This window comes from Mus caroli, unplaced genomic scaffold (genome assembly GCF_978045245.1).
Source record: "Mus caroli unplaced genomic scaffold, Mus_caroli_1 scaffold_13, whole genome shotgun sequence".
NCBI lineage: Eukaryota > Metazoa > Chordata > Mammalia > Rodentia > Muridae > Mus > Mus caroli.
This window is the reverse complement of record NW_028227268.1, coordinates 876,815-899,002: the sequence shown is the minus strand read 5'-3', so window position 1 is coordinate 899,002 and position 22,188 is coordinate 876,815. Positions and strand designations below refer to the sequence as shown.

At 46.1% G+C, this 22,188-nt stretch overlaps 1 protein-coding gene across 1 annotated transcript; it reads right to left on the bottom strand.

Moving 5' to 3' along the window:
- Positions 1 to 5,265: 5,265 nt before the first annotated feature.
- LOC110305637 (testis-expressed protein 19.2) lies at positions 5,266 to 7,328 on the bottom strand. Its single transcript, XM_021177682.2, has 3 exons — positions 7,193 to 7,328; positions 6,825 to 6,898; positions 5,266 to 6,694 (listed from the first exon to the last, which is right to left on the bottom strand). The coding sequence occupies exon 3, from the start codon at positions 6,616 to 6,618 to the stop codon at positions 5,665 to 5,667; it is 954 nt and encodes a 317-aa protein (XP_021033341.1). The 5' UTR covers positions 6,619 to 6,694; positions 6,825 to 6,898; positions 7,193 to 7,328; the 3' UTR covers positions 5,266 to 5,664.
- Positions 7,329 to 22,188: the final 14,860 nt, after the last annotated feature.

Below are 22,188 nucleotides of genomic sequence, written 5' to 3'. Positions count from 1 at the left end.
AACACACTCAGTTTGTTGCATGAAGCCCTTGGGGAAATTTCCAGTCTTTCCCTGAAAACTGGCTTCTTTCATATGTTAATTTTGATATTTCAATCTCTAGTCCCAACTCCCTTGCTGAAGGTGGAGCAGGTTAGAGGGGCAGAATGACTCATGGTAGGCTGACTTGGATAAGGTCCCTTCTCCTAGGTCCAGCCCACCCATCAGAATCAGCCATAAAAGTACCAAGGACACAAGTCAATCATCTCAGATCCAGAATTAAGGGCAGAGGACTGGAGGTCATGGGAATTTTTAAGGGACAGGGCCTGGAAGACTTAGGGAATACAAGCAGACACACCAAAGCTCCACCAACCTGAAAGTGGCACCAGGCTGTGCCAGTGGCAAGCATAAAGTTTCAAGGAGGTCTACCCTGAAAGAGGCCCTACAGAGGGGGCTGGGGGAACGGCTTCTGGACACTGTCAAAGATTCCAGGATTCCAGATACCTGCTCCAAGTCCATGGGGGTAGCCAAGTGCTCCCAGGAGCAGTAAGCTTCCATAATCTTTTCTCTACCAGATGTGTGGGTTGGTTTCAGTCCTGACTTTGGGGGACTGTGTTCTCCAACAGTGCATGTTTAATCCAGACAGTCAGCACAGCAGGATTCAGGAATGGGTTTTTGGCTCTGTGCCTGGGCCAGGGTGTACATGGTTCTGTCTTCCCTGGAAAGGGAAAGACAGCTGGACAAGATCCCTGGAAATCTGATCACTCACCAGAGGCAGTGATTGAAGAAGGATACTTTGATAGCTTTGGGAACCTTTTGTGTGCCCCTAGAGATCTCTCATGGGTTCCCCAAGTGGGTTCCATACGGTCTGGGACAGTGGGGCCACACCTAGAGTCTTGAGCTCTTAGAACTGCCAGGATGCATTTCACCCTCTGTCTTCCCAAGGAGGAGGGACCTACCTCCGTCTACCCACAGCCTGTAGACAGGTAGGTACCTATGCAGCCCACAGTCCCAGCCACCCAGTTCATAACATTGTTTTTCTTAAAGCTCAAAATAAGGAAGTTAAATAGAAATAACTAATAAAGCTATTTTCAACCCAAACATGTTATTCATCGTGTGCAGTTCTGTCTGTCACTGGAATGATGGATGAGGGCACCCTCCCAAAAGGGCAGACTGCCAGTAACTTGAGGGCAAGGCGACTGGCCTGAGTCTTATTTGCCCAGCATAGTTAATTCTTGAGTGTTGTTTAGATTTTTTTTTTATCTTTTTAAGACAATGACTGCCATTTTGGAGGGTGATGAAGAAGCCAAAAGCAGCCCCAGAATCTAGCTGGGTACCTAGAAGTACCTCTGCTGTAGGGACCTGGGTGGAATAAGGTGGTGGCTTCACTCATTGTCTCTACCTGAGTCCAGGGCCAGCAGTACCTATTACTATAGGCTTGTGGCCAGATGACACAGAGGGGCCTGGATATGGCTGTTGGTTACCAAGACAGGGCTTACCTCATCTCTGGCTTCGTGGTCTGCTGTGTGGAGAAGGCAAAGTGTGAGGGAAAAAGCCTGTATTCTCCCAGTGGCTCAAAGGTCAAGAGCCCTGGGATGTGGGAGAATGTTTCAGGACTCTACACCCCAAAGTCATCAGACTTCCAGGAATCTCTACAACAGTGGTTCTCAACATGTCAGTCGAGACCCCTTTGGGGGTGAGATGGGTCGAACAACCCTTTCACAGGGATCATATATCAGATATCCTGTATATCAGATATTTACATCATGATTCATAACAGTTATTAAGTAGCAACAAAAATAATTTTATGGTTGGGGGCGTCACCCAACATATTAAAGTGTCACAGCATTAGGAAAGTTGAGAACCACTACTGCTGTAAAGAATAGCAAGTACCAGTGTGTGCTGGGGAGTACATATATGATACACAGCTCTGGATGGCTGTCAGACACTGTACAGATCAGGGGCTAGGTAAGGTGGGCCTGCGGACACCCTTCCCTATAGATAGAATCTCCTGTGAACTGCATGGAAGCATCTCCTGTCAATAAAAGAGCTTATGGCCAATAAGTTGAGGGAAGAAATAGGAGGTGGGAATTCTGGCAGGGATAGAGAGAGGCATTCTGGGAAAGAGTCAGGCACAAGATACTGGCCTGGAATGCTGAAAGAGACAGTTGCATAAAACTCAGAAGAGGTGACCAACAATATGGAAGACATAAAATAGAATATAAGTTACAAACTAGTCAGGGTACAAGACAAAGCTTATGGCCTAAGCATTTATTCATATAAAAACTAAAGAGGGAAAGAGGCTGGGGGATTAAGTTATGAGCTAATTGGGCAAGAAACCAAAGCTTATGGCATAAGCATTTATACCTAACTCCAGTGCCACCCCCAGATAGTCCATTCCATTCTGTGGGGCTGCTCAGAGATGCTCAAAGACCACCTTGTTGTAGTTAGATTCTGGTTCTTCCTCCCAGTCCCATGCTCCCAGAAATAAGACTCAGACTCAAAATATATTTACAAATACCTTGGCCATATAGCTAGGCTCTTCTCTGACTAGAATCATAACTTAGGATAACCCGTTTATTTTAACCTACATTCTGCCATGTGGCTGGTTACCTGTGCTCAGGTACCCTGTGGACAGCTCCTCACATCTTCCCCGAGCATATCTCCTGCCTGGCTCTATCCCAGAATTCTTTCTGCCTCGGGATGGTCCACCTTCTATTTTCTGCCTAAGCCATAGGCCATCAGATTTACTATTGACAGATGCCACATCCATACACACATAAGATATTCTTTCTATACCATTTCTTGCCAAATGTGGGATCACACAACTGAAATCCCACTTCGCACTTGGGAAGCTGAAGCAAAAGGATTGCTTGGAATTGAAGGCTAGCCAAGAGTACAAGAGTGAAACTCTGGAGCTGGAGAGATGGCGGCTCAGCAGCTTAGAGTGTGTATTGCTTTTGTAGAAGATGCAAGCTCAGGGCCCAGCACCCACATCAGGCAGCTCACAACTTCCTGTAACTCCATCTCTCATGCTTGCAAGCATCCCTAGCATGTTCGAAGCTCTGAGCTCCATCTTCCATAAAACAAGCACATGGCACTGCAGCTGTCGGCAGCTGCTGCTTGTGTGTGTGTGTGTGTTTTTAATTAATGTGCTAAAACACCATGAGCATAGAAATTTCCAGAAGGATTTATTTGGGCATATGGTTCCAGAAAGTAAGATTCCTTCATGGCAGAGAAGGCACAGCAGCAAGCAGCATGTTGGTTAGAACACAAACTCAGAGCTCATACCTTGATTTGCAAGCAGGAGGCAGAGACCTCAAAGTGGTACAAGTCTTTTCCTAAAAACCTGCCTCCGGTGACATGCTTTCCCCAACAATACCATGCCTCCTAAGCAGCCCACAACTGGTGCCAGCAACTGGGGGCCAAGTATTCAAATGCTGAAAACTATGTAGGATATCCTGTTCAAACCATTGCATTGTAGTTTCAGAGGACCAAGAATTTGGTTCTCAGCACCCAGGGCCGGTGGCTCACAACCGGCTGTTAACTCCAGTTGGGACACACAGACACACACACACACACAAATAAAACAAATGGAAATAAATGCGTCAAGGTGCATGGTTGATTAAGCCATGACCACTGAGGGGTGCTAATCAGCACTCATGAATGGCAAGAGATGAACAAATAACACAGGTGAGCCTTTGTGTAACGGCTGCCAGGACCCTTGGAGGGGCAGAAGCCACCAACAGGTCATAAAACTCAGTAGGTGGGGAAAGCAGAGCTTCTGCGGGGCTCCATACCATGTACCCCATCCCACAGCCCAGGGACCATTTATTTATTTATTTATTTATTTTTGGTTTTTCGAGACAGGGTTTCTCTGTGTAGCCCTGGCTGTCCTGGCACTCACTTTGTAGACCAGGCTGGCCTCGAACTCAGAAATCCGCCTGCCTCTGCCTCCCGAGTGCTGGGACTAAAGGCGTGCGCCACCACGCCCGGCATCCAGGGACCATTTATGTAGAACCCTAGATTAGATTCATGTATTCAGCTCCAGGACAACTAACATAGTGGCCTATGCATACGACCCAAGCATTTGAGAAGCTGAGGCAGAAAGATGGCTAAATGTTAAAGACTAGCTTGGGCTTCACAATGGAGAGATGGCTCAGCGGTTAAGAGCACTGACTACTCTTCCAGAGGTCTTGAGTTCAAATTGCCACATGGTGGCTGTCTTAGTCAGGGTTTCTATTCCTGGACAAAACATCATGACCAAGAAGCAAGTTGGGGAGGAAAGGGTTTATTCAGCTTACACTTCCATACTGCTGTTCATCACCAAGGAAGTCAGGACTGGAACTCAAGCAGGTCAGGAAGCAGGAGCTGATGCAGAGGCCATGGAGGGATATTCTTTACTGGCTTGCTCCATCTGCTCTCTTATAGAACCCAAGACTACCATACCAGCCCAGAGATGGTCCCACTCACAACCTTTCCCACTTGATCACTAATTGAGAAAATGCCTTACAGTTGGATCTCATGGAGGCATTTCCTTAACTGAAACTCCTTTCTCTGTGATAACTCCAGCTGTGTCAAGTTGACACAAAACTAGCCAGTAAAGTGGCTCACAACCATCTGTAATGAGAGAAGATGCCCTCTACTGGTATGTCTGAAAACAGCTACAGTGTACTTACATATATAATAAATAAATTTTTAAAATAAATTTAAAAAGAAAGAAAAAACCCAAAAAACCCAACAAACAAAAGGTTTTTAAAAAATGAGAAAAGAGAAGAAAGCACAAGGTATATGCTTCAGAAGCCCTGGCCGAGCATGGGTCAGGCAGTGGATGACTCTCATTATTAGGAAAAAAAAAAAAAAAAACAACACTTTTTTTGCTTTGTCTTTTTGAGAGTGGCTATCACTGGCCCTGACTGGTTTCAAACTCATTATGTAGATGAAGATGTAGAGAAGCTTCTAATGCTACTTCTGGGATTACAAGCCTGTGTGATCTCCTGTCAATCTATAAGACACTATTCATCAATATATGGAAAAACTACCTCTATTTTAGTCCTGTACACTCCAGTTATGAAGATGTGGCTGATACACTTGAGAAAAACTTAACATGTGACCTAGCAAACAGATGAGAACCCAATGTCCCCTTGCCAGCTCTGTGGGATCTTCAGCCAGTGAGTTAGTTACTCACCCAGGAGAGGAGGCCAACGACCTATGGGGACCCAATGAGGAGACTGCAAAAGACTTCTATGAAAACAGTAACTTTATTAACACAGAAGCATGCACGGGGCACGGACTGAACAGGTAGCACAAAACAGTTAACTCTGAACCCAGGACGCACAGCCCCTCAGAAAAAGCCAAGTGCAGAACACGGGGTCAACCAACGTGACTTGGTGTCATACTTCTAGTGTCCCCACCTACAACTAGGGCAGAACTGGGGAAGGACCAGTGACCCATCCCCCATAAGACTTGATACACAAGTTTTCGCCCTGCACATGAAGCTGAGTCTAACCTTCCGAACACTGAACTGTCAACTAAGGACAATGAACCCAGCTTCCCTGAGGCCCCAACCCTAGGCTGATCCACATCCTCCTGTCAAGATGATGGACATCCTTCAGGACCTGTGGCTGAGAGGCAACCTCTGGCTCTTCAGTCCTGGGGGGGCCTGGGGGTGGTACAAGCACCAGTCCCTCAATTGTGTGGATCAGGGGAGGGGGAACGGAAGCAGGGCAACTCCCTCAGAGATACAACTTCTACCACAAGGAGCCTCTCCCCTGGCTCCCTGCTCCAGGACTCTGGGGTGCTATTGTGCCAAGGCAAATACGAATGCACCTTGAAGCCTCCCTTTTGTAGGCTGCAGTCAGCAGGCACCAGCTCCATCCCCAGCTCTGAGGACTCCAGGACGCTTAGCTTCCAGCGGTGCAGGTCTTGCTGTTCAGGTGCATTCTGCAGCTGGGCCACTCTCACGTCACCAGGGTCCAGCAACACCTGCCAGCGCTGGACACGGGTTCTCACAGCCCAACAGGGAGTCATTGACAGCATGTAGCAAATGGTGTCAAAGCCACCCAGAAGGAAAACGAACTTCAGGCCTACCAACCAAGCTTCTGCTTCCAACGGGTCCATGGGCCAGATGGGGCTCAACTCCAACAATACAGGTTGCCCAGGAGATGGGCTTACATTGAAAATCTCCCACCAGGACAGAGGAGGGATGAGCCAGTGGGAGCAGGGTGAAAGCCCATCAAATCTCCAGGGAAGGGCCTGGGTCCACTCAGCATCCTCAGGACCCAGATCCAGGGGTACAGCTTCCTGAGGCCCCAGCTCAGTGGGCACAGGCTGGGGTCCCTGAGCCCCAGAGGTTGCAGAGACAGAGATACCATGTGGCAGATGACCTTGGCCCTCTCCCCCACTTAGCCCGGGCCATTCCTCGGGCTCAGACGCTGCCTCTGAGAGTTCCATGGGCTCAGCATCCCACACTCCTTCTTCCCAGTCTCCCATCTCCAGCATGTTCTTAACAACGAGGAAAGCTGCCTTGAAGCAAGCAAAGCAGATCTTCATCTGTTCCCCATGGACAAGATGGTACAGCCACGCCCCATAGAGGCAGGACATGCCCTTGGCCCCATGGCGAACGCTGACTGGGGGACACATGGCCAAGAAGTCTGTCTGCAGCTAAGTGGACACACAGAGGAAGACTTGCTCGATGGTCTCAGTAGGACCATAGAGGCTAGAAAAAGGTAGAAAAGGTGAGAATAAGAGAAATGGGAGAAAACCGGGCACAGTAGGAGGTCTAGGGGCGTTGGGGCTGCAGGATACGGGGCAGTGGTACCAGAACTGGGTGAGAATTCAATGAATACCTCTCTGGAGAAGTAGACAGGCTTGAGCTTCCAGAAACTTCTTCAGCTTCACACTTGCTCCAATGTCTGGGGAGCTAGAAAGGCAGAGGAAATGAGGTTTGCCTCGCTCCCCACCCCCCCGCCCCCGGGCTGCTGCAGGGCCTCCCTTGAGGAGAGGGTGTTGGGGCTCTGGTGCCTGGGGCCCCCTGCTCACTCTGGACAGGCTGGGGTGACATCAGAGGTGTCCTCAGGGCTCAAGGCCCCGACCTCACACTTGCGCCCGGCTACCAACCAAAGAGGCCAGGAAGCCTACGCCAGGACGATCTCCTCTCTGCCCACCGTGCTCCCACCCGGCCCAGCCCTCCGGCCCAGTCCCTTTCCATCCTTACCTCCCTGACTGAGGGCCCAGGTGCCAGCTAAGGGACTCCAAAGCCAGGTTCTCCTCGCTAAGCACTGAACACCGAGCGAGGACCAACAAGGCCTTATAAAGGGCCAACGGCCATGATGCTCCAGCTCATTTACATATCTCCCATGAGGCCCCAAAGCAGCAGGAAGCGAAGGCGCTGAGTCACTCTGGCCCCCAAGGTGCACACGCGGCCTGGCGCCCCCTACAGCACGCATGCGCTGCTCCCCTGCGTACACCTGAGCGCCCTGTGTGCTTCCTGTGTGCTCTAGCCATGCCCGATGTCCCCATCCCTGTGCCTTCGAGGGACTCGAAGGCCCGGGCTCGGAGCTGGGCCAGCGGCACATCTTGTTTTGGAAAAGTCGATTCCTTCTTCCCTGTCTCTTTAGTAAAAGTTCTTTAACACTTGGGAAACTGCTCGCTCAGTTCTCAACTGCAGGCTAAGCACAGTTGCCCCTCTCTGGGTCTTTTTGTTCTCAGACTCTTTAAAGAAATTCTTTGTAGAGTTTATCCTTAGAGGAGTCTGGGACTCAGAGGAAAAACCAAGCATAAGATACAAGGTTTCCAGCAGCGTCTGGAGCTCAACCTTGACCACACAGAGGTTTATTTGTTAAAATCTGCCGCAGTCCACTCTGGACACCCCACAGGGGTGGACACCGGTGTAGTGACGTTCCTCTGTCATCACAGGGCCAGTTTCATTTCAGTAATACTCCATTAAAAGAATATATCCCTTTATTCACTCACTTCCTGAAAATCTGGTTGCTTTCTGGGGTTTGGTAATTTGGTATTTTAAAAAGCTATTACCAGCTTTGCGTTGATTTTCTAAACTTAAGCTTTTGTCTCCTTTGAATACATCCAGAGAAGCACAAAAGCCACGTTGTGAGCTAGTTGTAGTATGTGAGAGCTGGCACAGTTTTCTAAAAGCTCTTCCTTCAGGACCAAGTGGAGTCTGAAGCCACATGAGCTTGCAAGTCCTGGAAAATGGCAGTTGTGACAAAAACAACGAGAAGTAAATGGCCATTCGCTCGAAAAACTGATCTATCACAGTCAGAGACTGAAAGGATACAAGCTTGAGTGAAGAGTTGCATAATGCTGGGCTACCCTCTCGCTTCAACCTCTTTTTTGTCTGAAAGGGAGCAGGGTTCCTGAGGAATCTTAATCCCAGCACTCGGGAGGCAGAGGCAGGCGGATTTCTGAGTTTGAGGCCAGCCTGGGCTACAGAGTGAGTTCCAGGACAGCCAGGACTACACAGAGAAACCCTGTCTCGAAAAACCAAAAAAAAAAAAAAAAAGATACTAGAGCGTGAGTTCCAAGACAGCCAGGGCCACACAGAGAAGCCCTGTCTTTAAAAAAAAAAAAATAAATAAATAAACAAACAAATAAATATTGCCAGATCACAGTTAGAAATGTACGTCCCATGACTAAGCAATCAAATATATGAGCCTATGGTGGCCATTCTTATTCAAAAATGTCTTGTACTGGAGAAACAACAGGCTTAAGTTTTAGCCCCAGGGGGTCGGATATCCTCTTCTAGCTACTTCACCTATACACATATGGCACACACACACACACACCCACACACACACACAAATACAAATAAAACTTAAAAAAAAAGAATTATTGGGATTTGTACTGGGTGGTTTTGTGTGTCAACTTGACACAGCTGGAGTTATCACAAAGAAAGGACCTTCAGTTGAGGAAATGCCTCCATGAGATCTAGCTGTAAGGCATTTTCTCAATTAGTAATTGAGGGGGAGGGCCCCTTGTGGGTGGGACCATCTCTGGGCTGGTAGTCTTGGGTTCTATAAGAGAGCAGGCTGAGCAAGCCAGGGGAAGCAAGCCAGTAAAGAACATCCCTCCATGGCCTCTGCATCATCTCCTGCTTCCTGACCTGCTTGAGTTCCAGTCCTGACTTCCTTGGTGATGAACAGCATTCAGTATGGAAGTGTAAGCTGAATAAACCCTTTCCTCCCCACCTTGCTTCTTGGTCATGATGTTTTGTCCAGGAATAGAAACCCTGACTAAGACAGGATTTGAGAGATGGTTCAGTGGTTAAGAGCACTGGCTGTTTTTCCAAGGGACCTGGGTTCAAGTCCCAGCAACCACATGGCAGCTCACAGCTAACCTTAGCTGCAGGATCTGACACTCTCACATAGACACACGCAAATAGACAAATAGGCAGACAAAACACTAGTGTGCTACGCCCCAGTCGAGTCAACTGGACAAGCCGAGAGGCTTAAAAGTCACTCATGAGGCAAAAGAGTTTCAAAGAAGCTCTCCTCCTGGAGTCTAGCGTTCCCTACCCATACAGTAATTTTTCATTCCCGAGTTCCATTCCCGCGTTAGTCTAGTGTATGGATCCACGTGCTCTCTTTCGGTATTTTCCTATTATAAGTGCTTTTTAAAATTGAATTCTGACATGGCTTAAGCCTTCCACCAGTGTTCCAACAGTCCTAGAAATGTCCTTGAGCAAGATCATGGGCTTAGAATTCAGCAAGATTGTAAAAGCTAAGTCACTCCCTTACACAGGAATTTACCATCACTAAGGAAGAAGGAAGTTTCAGACCAAAGGAGAAACCAGAATAGATACTATAGCAGAGTTACACGCATACACACGTATTTACAATGGCCTAAGGGGAAGGTGGACTATACAAGAGACTAAAATAGGAACTATGGCAAGGATGCGAAGCCCTTGACCCTGGCTTCTAAGATTAGTGGAGCTTCTAATCTTAGGTGGAACCCTTGTTGATCCCAGCTGTTATCAATGAATTTTATCCCAGGTGGTTCCCCGTGGTCTCCCTTCCCCCAGCCTGGAACCTGCTTGCTCAAGGGTGGAGTTTCCTGCTCATTTGTTCTGCCATGCCCACTGCTGGACCCTGTCCCTTTGCTGCTTGGAGCCACACACGTGTTCATCCTGCTACTGGACCCCTAGTTACTTGGCGGGAAATCAGGTTCCCTCCCCCTTCCTTCATAACTGAATGTCGAAACTAGTAAAGGGGGGCCTTGAACATGAAATCGTCTTGGCCTCATTCTTTCTCCCGCCCCGTCTAGCTTCCTCTCTTTTCAGCTCGAACTGCCATCCTCAGTTGAACCTTCACATTGTAGACTGCTGGTCGGGCCACAACAGTTCCCGTTAGACCTTTTGTGTTTGCATTCCTCTGTTTTATGTAAGATTCCTGTTACCTCAATTGTACCTTGTGAATATGTCACCCAACTTCCTTATTGTCCTCTGCATAAAAACTCTGATGCTCGAGTTGCAAAATTACATTCAGATTCTACACACGAACTCTCCTGTGTGTGTCTGTTTGTCACTCATTCATCCACACTTTTCCCACCCGCGTCGAGAGACCCTGTTCCACGCAGACACAGGGACCCAGAGGGTCTGCGGCACTAGTGCACATAAATAATAATAAAATAAATAAAAATTTAAAAATACAAAAGAACTGTCTTTGGGGCTTCACATTGGGCACTAAACTGTCAGTGTAAAAAACATAGCTCTCAAAAGAAACAAGAAGGGCTGGAAAGATGGCTCATCAGTTAAGAGCACTGACTGCTTCTCCAGAGGTCATGAGTTCAAATCCCAGAAACTACATAGTGGCTCACAACCATCTGAAATGAGATCTGATGCTCTCTTCTGGGGTGTCTGAAGACAGAAACAGTGTACTTATATGTAATAAAATAAATAGACTGGAGCAAGCGGGGCTGGAGTGAGCTGGAGGAGGAGATAAAAAGACAAGAGACAAGTTTATTCGGAGGCTATATAAGAGTGTCTATGGCCCTAAAACATATATACCCAGTATTCCATGGTCCAAAGTGGGGAAATCCCAGCTGTATGTCTCAGGTGCTAACTGCTGACATTCTAAACTCCAGAGAGTCAATGGACCTTGTAGAAGGATCAATGTAGGTCTGGGAACATTACACAAAACAAAATGCTTTCCAAGACACATTCTCTCTATGTAGCCCTGACTAGCCTGGAATTCTCTATGTAAAGCTAGGCTGGCCTCGAACTCACAGTGATCCTCCTGCCTCTGCCTCCACACTGATGTTTATTTTATTTTTATTGTTACTTTTTTTGGAGGGGGGAGACATGGTTTCTCTGTGTAGCCCTGGCTGTCTTGGAACTCACTATGTAGACCAGGCTAGCTTCCAACTCAGAGATCCTCCTGCCTCTGCCTCCCAAGTGCTGAGATTAAAGGTGAGTGCTACCACCGCTTGGCTCTGATGTTTGTGTGTGTTTGTTTGTTTACACTGTAGCTCTCTTTAGACACACCAGAAGAGGGCATCTGATCCCATTAGAGATGGTTGTGAGCTACCGTGTGGTTGGTGGGAGTTGAACTCAGGACCTCTGGAAGAGTAGCCAGTGTTCTTGACCCTGAAGCCATCTCTCCAGCCCTCTGATGTTTATTTTTAGTACAGGATATCTTAGTTTCATTTTCTGTTGCTATGTTCTACCCTGACATAAGTGACATAAGGAAAGAATGGCTTATTTTAGCTCACAATTTAAATGACAGTCCATCGGGGTGGAGAGGTCAAGGCAGCTGGAGCCTGAAGTATTTGGTCATATAACATCTGCAGTCAGAAAACAGCTATTAAACCATGCTGGTCTCAGCTTGCTTTCTCCACATCATTTTAGGTTTGTTTATTATTAAATTTAATTCATTATGTATGATAGAGTGTCCTTGTTGTAAAAAATAAAATTCTTAGGAAGTAATAACTGGCTGCTCAAACCACTATCAGCCTTTGTCGGTGGCGTAGACATTACGAGGAGAAACTTCAGGCTTGCATGGAGTCCCAGAATTTATATTTAACTTCTCATTCTCCAAAACTCCTATTAAAAAGTCCAAGTATCCCCTTCCCCTTTCACAGGCACCCCTTTCCTGCTGCAGAGTGTCAGCCCCTCACCGTCTGAAATAAACAGTCTCACCAGCTGGAGTCAGGCTGGCTTTTTTTTTTTTTTTTTTTTTTTTTCTGCCTCTGTCTTCTTAACGCTCCCTTCTTACGCTGGGCGTGTAAGAGATGTGCGGCATTCTTTGGGGTTCATGTGGAAATCAGAGGACAACCTCTGGGAGTCAGTTCTCTCCTTCCACCACATAGAATCCCAGAGTTGAACTCAAGTTGTCAGACTGAGCAACCATTTAGTCTACAGAGTCATCACTTGCTTTCTGACTCTCTCTCTCTCTCTCTCTCTCTCTCTCTCTATATATATATATATATATATATATATATATATATATATATATGTGTGTGTGTGTGTGTGTGTGTGTGTGTGTGTGTGTATTGCAGGATGTACCCTGAAAGGGAGTGATTCCACTCACAGTTATGGTGGATCTTCCCATACCTATCAATGCAGCAATAAAATCCCTCACAGCAGCCTAACTTTCAGATAAAGACTCTAAATTCCGACAAAATGACAATAGACAGTAACCACACAGAGTCTTATCGAATGCAGACTGGGCTAAAACAGTAGAGAGATGTGAATGTCCTTGGCGTCTGATCATCCTCCCTTCAGCTTCCACAATGCCAGGATTATAGGTCTGTGTCACCACACACCTAACCTTTTTGGTCTTTTGTTAGTTTGCTGTGTAGTCTACTCATTCCTAAATATTTTTGTTGGCTTGCTTCTTGTCTTAGTCTGCTTGGATGGTGTTAGCAAATAGCACAGCTGGGCTGATTAAATGACAGCAGTGGATTTTCTCATATCTCTTTAAGATGGAATTCCAAGGTCAGGGAGCTGTGAGACAGAGCAGAGGGACCCACTTTCCCTCTGGAGCAAGATTAAACACTACCAAATATTAGTAAATACTTAAGTGTTGTTAGCTGCTTTTAGACTTCTTCTCTGAAGAGCTTTTCTTAATTCTTCATAAACATTCTTCATTTTAAGTGCTTTCTGGGAGAACAGAGGAGGCATTTGATGCGGCCTTTCTTTGGCCTGTCAGGCTGGAGGAAGGACCTATCAGCCAGGCTATATCTTGTTTATTTTATTTTTTTCTGTTTGAAGAGGCCTTACTATTTTTCCCAGGCTGTCCTCAGACTTGAAGTGATCCTCCTGCCTCAGCCTCCCAAATGCTGAGACTGCAGACATGCGTCAGTACTGCTGGCGGGGCTTAACTGTCTTCCTGCAAGCCTAACTGCTCAGAACAGACCAGTGGCTTCAGAAGACCACTACACTGACAGCTAAAGACATACCCCAGTCTTGGCTACCCCAAACAGCCTATATCAGTCAAAGAAAGCTACATTACATCTAGACCAGCCTTGGTAACTGTACTGGCTAGTTTTGTGTCAACTTGACACAGTTGGAGTTATCACAGAGAAAGGAGCTTCAGTTGAGGAAATGCCGCCATGAGATCCAACTGTAAGGCATTTTCCCAATTAGTGATCAAGGGGGAAAGGCCCCTTGTGGGTGGGACCATCTCTGGGCTGGTAGTCTTAGTTCTATAAGAGAGCAGGCTGAGCAAGCCAGGGGAGGCAAGCCAGTAAGAAACATCCCTCCATGCCTCTGCATCAGCTCCTGCTTCCTGACCTGCTTGAGTTCCAGTCCTGACTTCCTTGGTGATGAACAGCATTCAGTATGAAATTGTAAGCCGAATAAACCCTTTCCTCCCCAACTTGCTTCTTGGTCATGATGTTTGTGCAGGAATAGAAATCCTGACTAAGACAGTAACCTCTCCATGATTATGTAGCCATTTTCAACCAGAAAAGGAGACATTTCTTCTTGTGGCCCCAGATAAGACCTGGGATTGGTTAAACCACAGTCCCTTATTTAACAACCCCCACCACACTTCTTCTGGCTGTAAAACCAGGTTGTCTGTTCACTTTTTCCGTCAGCCAAAAAAAAAAAAAGACATCTGTGCTGTGCCTGGTGTTCCAGCACAAGACCCAGGAAAACGTCTTCTCTTGGTCTAGAGAGACAGCTCAGTGGGTAAGAGTGCTTTCTGAACACGGATGAGGGCCTGTGTTTGGAACCCCATGCGCTGGCTAGTTTTGTGCCAGCTATGCAAGATATAGTTATCTAAGAGGAGGAAACCTGAATGGTGAAAATGTCTCCAAAAAAAAAAAAATTAGGCTGTAGGCAAGCCCATAGAGCATTTTCTTTTTTTTTTTTTTTTTTGGTTTTTCGAGACAGGGTTTCTCTGTATAGCCCTGGCTGTCCTGGAACTCACTTTGTAGACCAGGCTGGCCTCGAACTCAGAAATCCGCCTGCCTCTGCCTCTGCCTCCCGAGTGCTGGGATTAAAGGCGTGCGCCACCACGCCCGGCTCGAGCATTTTCTTAATAAGCAATTGTTGTAGGAGGGCCCACCCCATTATAGGTGGGGTCACTGACAAGGTGGTATTTGTCGGAGGAACTGCGGTGGTTGAGGGCTGTCCAGGGCTTGAGGGAAGGAATCAATTGAAGCCGAATCAGAAGTAAAAAGGTAGGTTTACTGAGAGGCAGCTTTCAGACGAGTTCACTGATCTCCGTCATGGAGCTGGCAGAGCTGAGAGTTCTACATCTTGATCAGAAGGAGGCCATCTTCCACAGGCAGCCAGGAAGAGGGTCTCTTTAGCACTAGGCAGAGCTTGAGTACTAGGAGACCTCAAAGCCCACCTACACAGTGACATACGTCCTCTAACAAAGCCACACCTCCTAAAAGTGCCACTTCCCATGGGCCATGCATATTCAGACCACCACAACCAATACATGTCTTCACAAAGACTGGCTATACTAATCAGGTAATTCAGCCCTCTTCTCCAAACTTTTATCCAGCCACACCTGAGAAGGCTGCTTTACTCCACCTGAGGATGCTCCCAAAGAGAAAGTCTCTGGCCTGTGGTCAGCGGCTGATGCAGGCTGAACAGACACAGCAGAAAGGAGACAACATTAGTCTCACACGTTCAACAGCAAATATCCTTGTAACTATTGACCCTGGATTCTTGCTGTACCTAAACCCTCCTTGGGAGCTTTTCTGCCTGGTGTTCCTACCTCAGCTCTGCTCCAGCTCTCCAGAGCATATCCTGAGACTCATCACTATCTCCCTCCAGTGGCCATAGGAATCCATCCATCATCCAGACAGGCTGTGCCTAAGGGTGGTCTTCATAAAGAGGAGAGAGGGTAACAAGTTCATATTTGATGGAGATGCCTGTGCTGAAGGCCAAGGGTGAAAGCAGGGCCCACAGCATCACCCAGTGGTCATTGTCAGGAACCATCCTGGGAAACAAACTTCACAGAGACACCCCCGCACCCCCACCAAGAAGGCCTGTGTGAAATCAGCCAAGGCCAGAGCTCAGGAAGAAGTTGCTGCTGTGGTGCAGGGGCTGCAGAATGAGGTGAGCTCACCTCGGTTTCAGTAACGCCCTGGCTTTTATTGGTGAAAACATGAGTCCAGACACTATGTGTGCCTCTTTGGACTACTGTTAGGACAAAATGACCTCATGTGTGATTTCCTTTGATGGTGATTTAGAAATGGAAAGTTGAAGGCATTACTTTGGCTCTGTCACCTGTCATTATAACCAACTGCTGCCACACACATAATGGCAGAGCTTACGGCTATCGCCATTTATTTGCCTATCGGCTGTTATCATTTATTTGTCTACAATTTATCTGGAGTAGATTTTTTTTTTTCAGGGAAAAATATGCTATATAGATTGTCTTTTAAAATCTGCATTTACGGGCTGGAGAAATGGCTCAGCAGTTAAAAGAACTGACTGATCTTCCAGAGATCCTGAATTCAATTCCCAGCAACCACATGGTGGCTCACCACCATATGTAATGAGATCTGATGCCTTCTTCTGGTGTGTCTAAAGACAGCTACAGTGTACTCACATAAATAAGATAAATAAATAAATCTTTAAAATAAAAAATAAAATAAAATCTGCATTTACATGTTGAAAAATTCTTTTTCCTTAGAACTTTGGAGAATCTCAATGCCCACATTATAACATGTGGTAAACACACCAGGGTGACTCAGTCAGCCACACCCTCTGGTTTGGGGTTCTACTTCTAATCAGTAGAAGCTAGGTAGTAGATATTAGTCCTTGATTTTGTATTTTCACGAGCACATACTTCATTGCATATTGGTAAAAGAGTTTTGTGTCTTTTATATATTTTATAAAGGTACTATTATGTATTTCTTTTTATTCATAGATCCACCTCACACACACACACACACACACTTTAAGCTGCCTGCCTCTTTCTCTTCCTTATCTCCAAAAAGGAGATAGCCAGACTGAGCCTGTGGGAGGGAGCTGGACAACTTCTAAAGTCTAGGCAAACATCAGTCAGTAGAAGCAAGCAGGAAAGCATTCTGCCAATGGGAATAGGGTCTGGCTAACCCATGGAGATTTGAGGCAGCAAGTGCGTGCTTTTTCAGGTGGCAACACTGAATCTATTCATATCAGGACTCTTCACAGGTTGCACATTAGTGATGTTAACCCAACTTCTAAGACTCTGTGCAGTCTAGGAACAGCTTCCAGGCCCCTGAGCAGGGCCCCACGGTTCTGCCTGACAGAGCTGTAGGCAACACAACTCAACAGGTCATACTGAGGAGTTTTTTCTTAGAGTTTTACTCAGGGGCAGCCAGGATCTTGACTTATACCACCTAAAAGAATTTCAGGGCAAATGAGTGTAAAGCAATGGATTTACTAAAAAATAGTAGTGCATACCCAAGGGTTAGGCATGGGCTTCTCAAGAAACAGTCATGCTAAGCATATTAGCAATGGGGCTTGAGAGAAGGCTCAGCAGTGAAGAGTACTTGCTGATCTTGCCAACAACCCAGCTGTTCCTAGCACCCACACCCTGTCCCGAGACTCTAATGCTCTCTAGTGGCCTCTTTGGGAGCTACACACATGGTACATGTACAGACAAGCCGGTACACAAAAACTCAAAACAACAAGCAGGCACACACATAGTATACATACATAAATTCAGGGAAAGTATAAAATACACAAAATAACAATTTTTAATAAATTGAGACAGGATCTCACCACGTAGCCCTGGTTGGCCTGGAACTCACTATATAGACCAGACTGTCCTAGAACTCACAGGGATTCATCTGCCTCTGCCTTCTCAGTGCTGGGATTATAGGCATCACCACTACGGTCAATATAAACTGATCTTTCCAAGGGACTAAGAAAAGCCTGGCTCTTGGGGCAGTCAGTCCCTCCTCTCTCTTTCACACATCTGTCATTCCAACAACTTCTAGCAAAGTTAACAGTCTCCTTTCAATAAGTATCAGAAATATGTGAAAAGCTCTGAACCAGTAGCATTCAAACTGGCAACTCTGTAAAGACCATTCACAGTTCTAAAGGGCCGGACAACCCTGAGCAGAAAGTGGTAGTCCACATCACAGCCGACCCTGAGCAGAAAGTGGTAACCCACATTGCAGCTCTTCATCCCAATCAGATTGTGAATGCGCATGAGCCCAGGAGAGAATGGAGAAAGCTGGTTTTCAGTGTCACCTGGCTTCCCCCATCCCTTCATTCCACCCTCAACACAGCACTGCTCTCTGGCTCCTCTTCCCTCACTCCCGCAGTGCCTTCTTCCAATGGGGACTGTAGCATAAACCCTTGCCTGGAAGTCCCACAGCCCAAGTTCTCAATGTAAGACACAAGTTGTAGTCTAAATTTAATAATCTAGTTGACCTCGCTCTGATAAAGTCACAAAACTTTGCACTCAAATCTGACCTTGGCAGGTGGACCCAGGTAGAAGGACTAGGTGCTTCAACTTCTCTTTGTCAAAGTCTTGCTTTAGTGACATAGGATTGCTGGATATTGGAATCCATTTAGACAATTCCCATCAATGTTCAGCCGCCAGCCAATTCATCCCTCCTTCTACCCTTCTACCTATTCATCCACCCATACATCTATACATCCAGTCAGCCAGCCACTCATATATCCACTTATCTGTAGATCCATCTAGCTATCTATCCACTTATTATTCATTATTCACTCATCCACCAATCCATCTATCCATCATCCACTTAAGCACTCATCCACCATTCACCCATCCACCCACCCAGTAATCCAGACATTCACCTACTGGACAGACATTCAACTATTCACTCACCCATTTACCTACCTAACAACCCTCCAATACATCCATCCACCCATCTATCCATCCATCCATCCATCCATGCATCCATCCATCCATCCATCCACCTACCCACCCATCTACCCAACCACCCCATCCACCAATTCATCCATCCATCCACCCATCCATCAATGCAGTCACACATCCAGTGATCCCGCCATCTACTCACCTATTTATTTCACCAATCCATCCATCCATTCTTCCACCCACTTGTCTATTCATTCATCCACCCAATCAACCATCCCCCCTCCATCATTTACTCACCCACTCACCATTTTGCTTTCATCCATTCATTTGATAGTGTGCTGAGTACCTGTGAAAGCTACATTTTACTAGAGAGAGGCTATGATGATTTCGCTAGTTAAGTCAACACCACAATTTCATGTGTTGTCAGCGAGTGCTAGGAAGGAAATCAAAGGACACAGTAATGAAGGATGTGGCTAACCATGGAACAGAGTCTCTACTGCAGACTTGATAACGAGGAACAATTTTCATGACCATCCTTCCCGGAAACCCCCTGAAGTTCTCTCTGGCCTTGTAGACAGATGTCCTTTGAGACCAAACCTTTATCTATGGCTGTTGAGAATGGAAAGGATGATGGGATGGTGACTGAAGGAGAGTGAAGGAGCTGGGTGTCAAAGTGACCAATAGCTATTTCATTCCTTTGTATAAAGGAGAAAGTGAAGAAATGATGGAGAAACTGAGGTAGATGACCCATGTGAGTTTTTAAATCTTAAATTGTAAAAATGTAACAAACTAGATGAAGACAATTGCACAGACAGCATACATGTAATTCAAAAATGAAGATCCAAGGTACTTCTATTTTGCAAATTTTCTATAACATTTGAATTTTAACTTCCCCATAGAAGTATGTATCTCTGGGACTTACAATGCAGCTTGGGAGACCGGCTTATGTGACCTTGGTCATGCCCCAGATGGGGAGGCAGAAACAGTGGCTATGTAAATTACTATACAGTAAACTTGTGACCTTTTTTTTTTTTTCGTTTAAGGCTTTCTGGAATATTATTAGTGCCATCTGGTTGGAGAATTATTGTGTGTCCTTGTCTTTGTGGCTGGCTTTTTATTCTTCTTGAAAAACATAACTCTAATTTTATTAGGCAAGTCAGTTAAAAAAAATAGAATCCATCATACAAAAAGTCAGAAAATAGGCAGCTTTTCAGAACACATCTGTTTGCCACATCCAAGGGTGTGCCCCATCTTGGCCACCAGCTTGTCTGTTTTCACACTGAAAAGCCTTCCTTGACACCCACAGGCAGCATCTCTCTAAGGAGTTCTCTGCTGTGAATTTATGCATAAAAGATATAAAACTGCCCATCTCCTTCTTTACTCTCCATGTCTTCACATGACATGAAAAAGCCAATAAAAATGCAATTGCATCCACTACTGAAATGCTTTGTGCAAATGCCAAGACTGCATCTGAGAGCCAAACTTGGCTGTGAACTATTCAGAGCAAACAAACATTTGTTCAGAATCAAAGTTGCAACATTCACTATCTTTCCCCTGGTTTCAATTATTGTAATAGATTTCAAGAAGGTTCTTTGTCTTTGATGAATCACCCAATGGTCTAACACACTTTTCTTTTTCCATTAGGGTTTGGTTCCAGTTGGACCATCAGCCTTCATGAGTCTTGAAGGCTTTGTGGTTTGGATAGTTTCTCTGGGTGCCACTAGTCATGCTTAGGTCAGCTTCCCGGATGAACCGGGAAAGGCACCAGTCTAGGGTGGCTCTGCGCCTCATCCCAGGAATACAGCAGGTCAGCTGCTGGGATGGCCTTGCTAGGAGACAGCTCAGAAGTGTATTTACTTGAGTCTGCTGCACCCAAAAACATCTTTGAAATTGAGGGTGAGACAAAGTAGGCACTCAAAAGGCTTCACATAAAACCTTTCTGATTATCTACTCCTGGTCTTTTTTTTTTTTTTGGTTTTTCGAGACAGGGTTTCTCTGTGTAGTCGTGGCTGTCCTGGAACTCACTCTGTAGCCCAGGCTGGCCTCGAACTCAGAAATCCACCTGCCTCTGCCTCCCAAGTGCTGGGATTAAAGGCGTGTGCCACCACGCCCGGCCCTACTCCTGGTCTTAACTAGCATTTGTTCTCCCTGGAGTAGCTGGAGTTCCTTGAAGGCCAGTACCCCTGTCTTAATCCTCTTCGGCTTGCCCAGACTTGTCCTCTCACATACGGTGCATGTTTTCTGCTTTCTCCTCTCTCCACTTCTCCAGGTTCCAACCCTGTGGAGGTAGAGTGCTGACAGATATGGAAAATGGACTATGTCTGGGTCCTACAGACTCCCAACCATGACCTTGATCCTACAGAAGCCATGTTGTACCCATGGGTGGTCTCTGCTGCTGGACAAATGTCTGGATTTTCTCTTAGAAATAAGGTCTTGGGTCTCCTGGTGACGGTCATGTTCTGACCACCTGGTGTCTCCCCACCTACCGAATCTCTGTTCAACCCCAAGACAAGCTGTTGAATCTTCTGTTCCCAGTTTCTCAGGAACAGCTAGTGAGGGGTGCTTATCCTAGAGCCTATGGTTGGGGTGTGTTTTAAGTAATAAATGGTACTATAAGTTCAGTGGATGGACGACCCTTCAGAGGAGGTTTAGCAGGAGGCAACAGGCAGTCATGATGGCAAGCTGAAAGGAAAGGACTTTTAGATCTGAAGAGATCAATGGGATTCCTTGCTCCTATAGGTTTGGGGGTATATTCCCATATCACATGAGCTAGCCTATGTGCAGGGACCATGGAGGAACATACTAGATAATATATCAGGAAAGTGGGAGCTGGAGACTAAAACATAAAAACTACATATAAAAAGAAGAGGTTAGAGAATTACCTCAACAGTTAAGAGCAACTGTGGCTCTTGCTGAGGACCACGGTTCAATTCCCAGAACCCACATGAAGCCTCAAAACCATCTGTAGCTTTAGTCCCCGGAGACTCGATGCTCTCTTCTGACCTCCCTGGGTACCAGGCATGCACACACTGCGCATACATACATGTCCATCCATACAAAACACATGCACGAAATAATAAAACAAGTCTAAACAAATTAAGAACACTTGTTCTTGAAGAAGACATGGCTTTAGTTCCTAACACACATGTGGCAACTAACAACTGTCATTAGGTCCAGTTCCAGGGGATCTAATGCCTCTTCTGACCTCTGCTAGCTCTTGTATGTAGAGAGAATCTCTTGTATACTGTCTGGGAGTACCACCTGTCAATAAAAAGATGATTGGCCAATGAGCTGAGGCAGGAAATGGGAAGAACTCTCTCAGGTGTGGGAGAAGATTTACCCTGAGCTCTGAGGAGATAGACATATGAAATTGAGAAGAAGTAGCCAGCCAAGCAGCACTCATAGATAGAGTAAATGGGTTAATTATGAACTAGTCTGGGAACAAGCCCAAGCTCATGGCCTACACATTTACTCACATATAATCAAGTCTCAGAGTCTCACTTGGCATGTGAATGGAAAAGCCCAATGTTTGTACTCTTTTTTTAAAAAAATATATTGGTTGATTGATTGTTTGATTTCATGTATGTGACTATACTGTCTCTACCTTCAGACACACACCAAAAGAGTGCAACAGATCCTATTACAGATGGTTGTGAGTCACCATGTGGTTGCTGGGAATTGAACTCAGGACCTCTGGAAGAGCAATCAGTGCTCTTAACCACGGAGCCATCACACCAGCCCATTGTATGTACTCTTAAAATCCAAGCCTGAGGAAAAAAACAGGATGAAAGCAGGAAACAAACACTTCCCAGAGAGAACAGTTTCCTAGCCAGGCAGGAGGCTAAATCCCTTTAAAAAGACAGTGAGAAGAAGCCTATGAGCACTAGAGAGCTAGACAGCCCAATTTGGGGACCTGTACGAAAAGCCTACAACCACCCAAAGAAAGGGA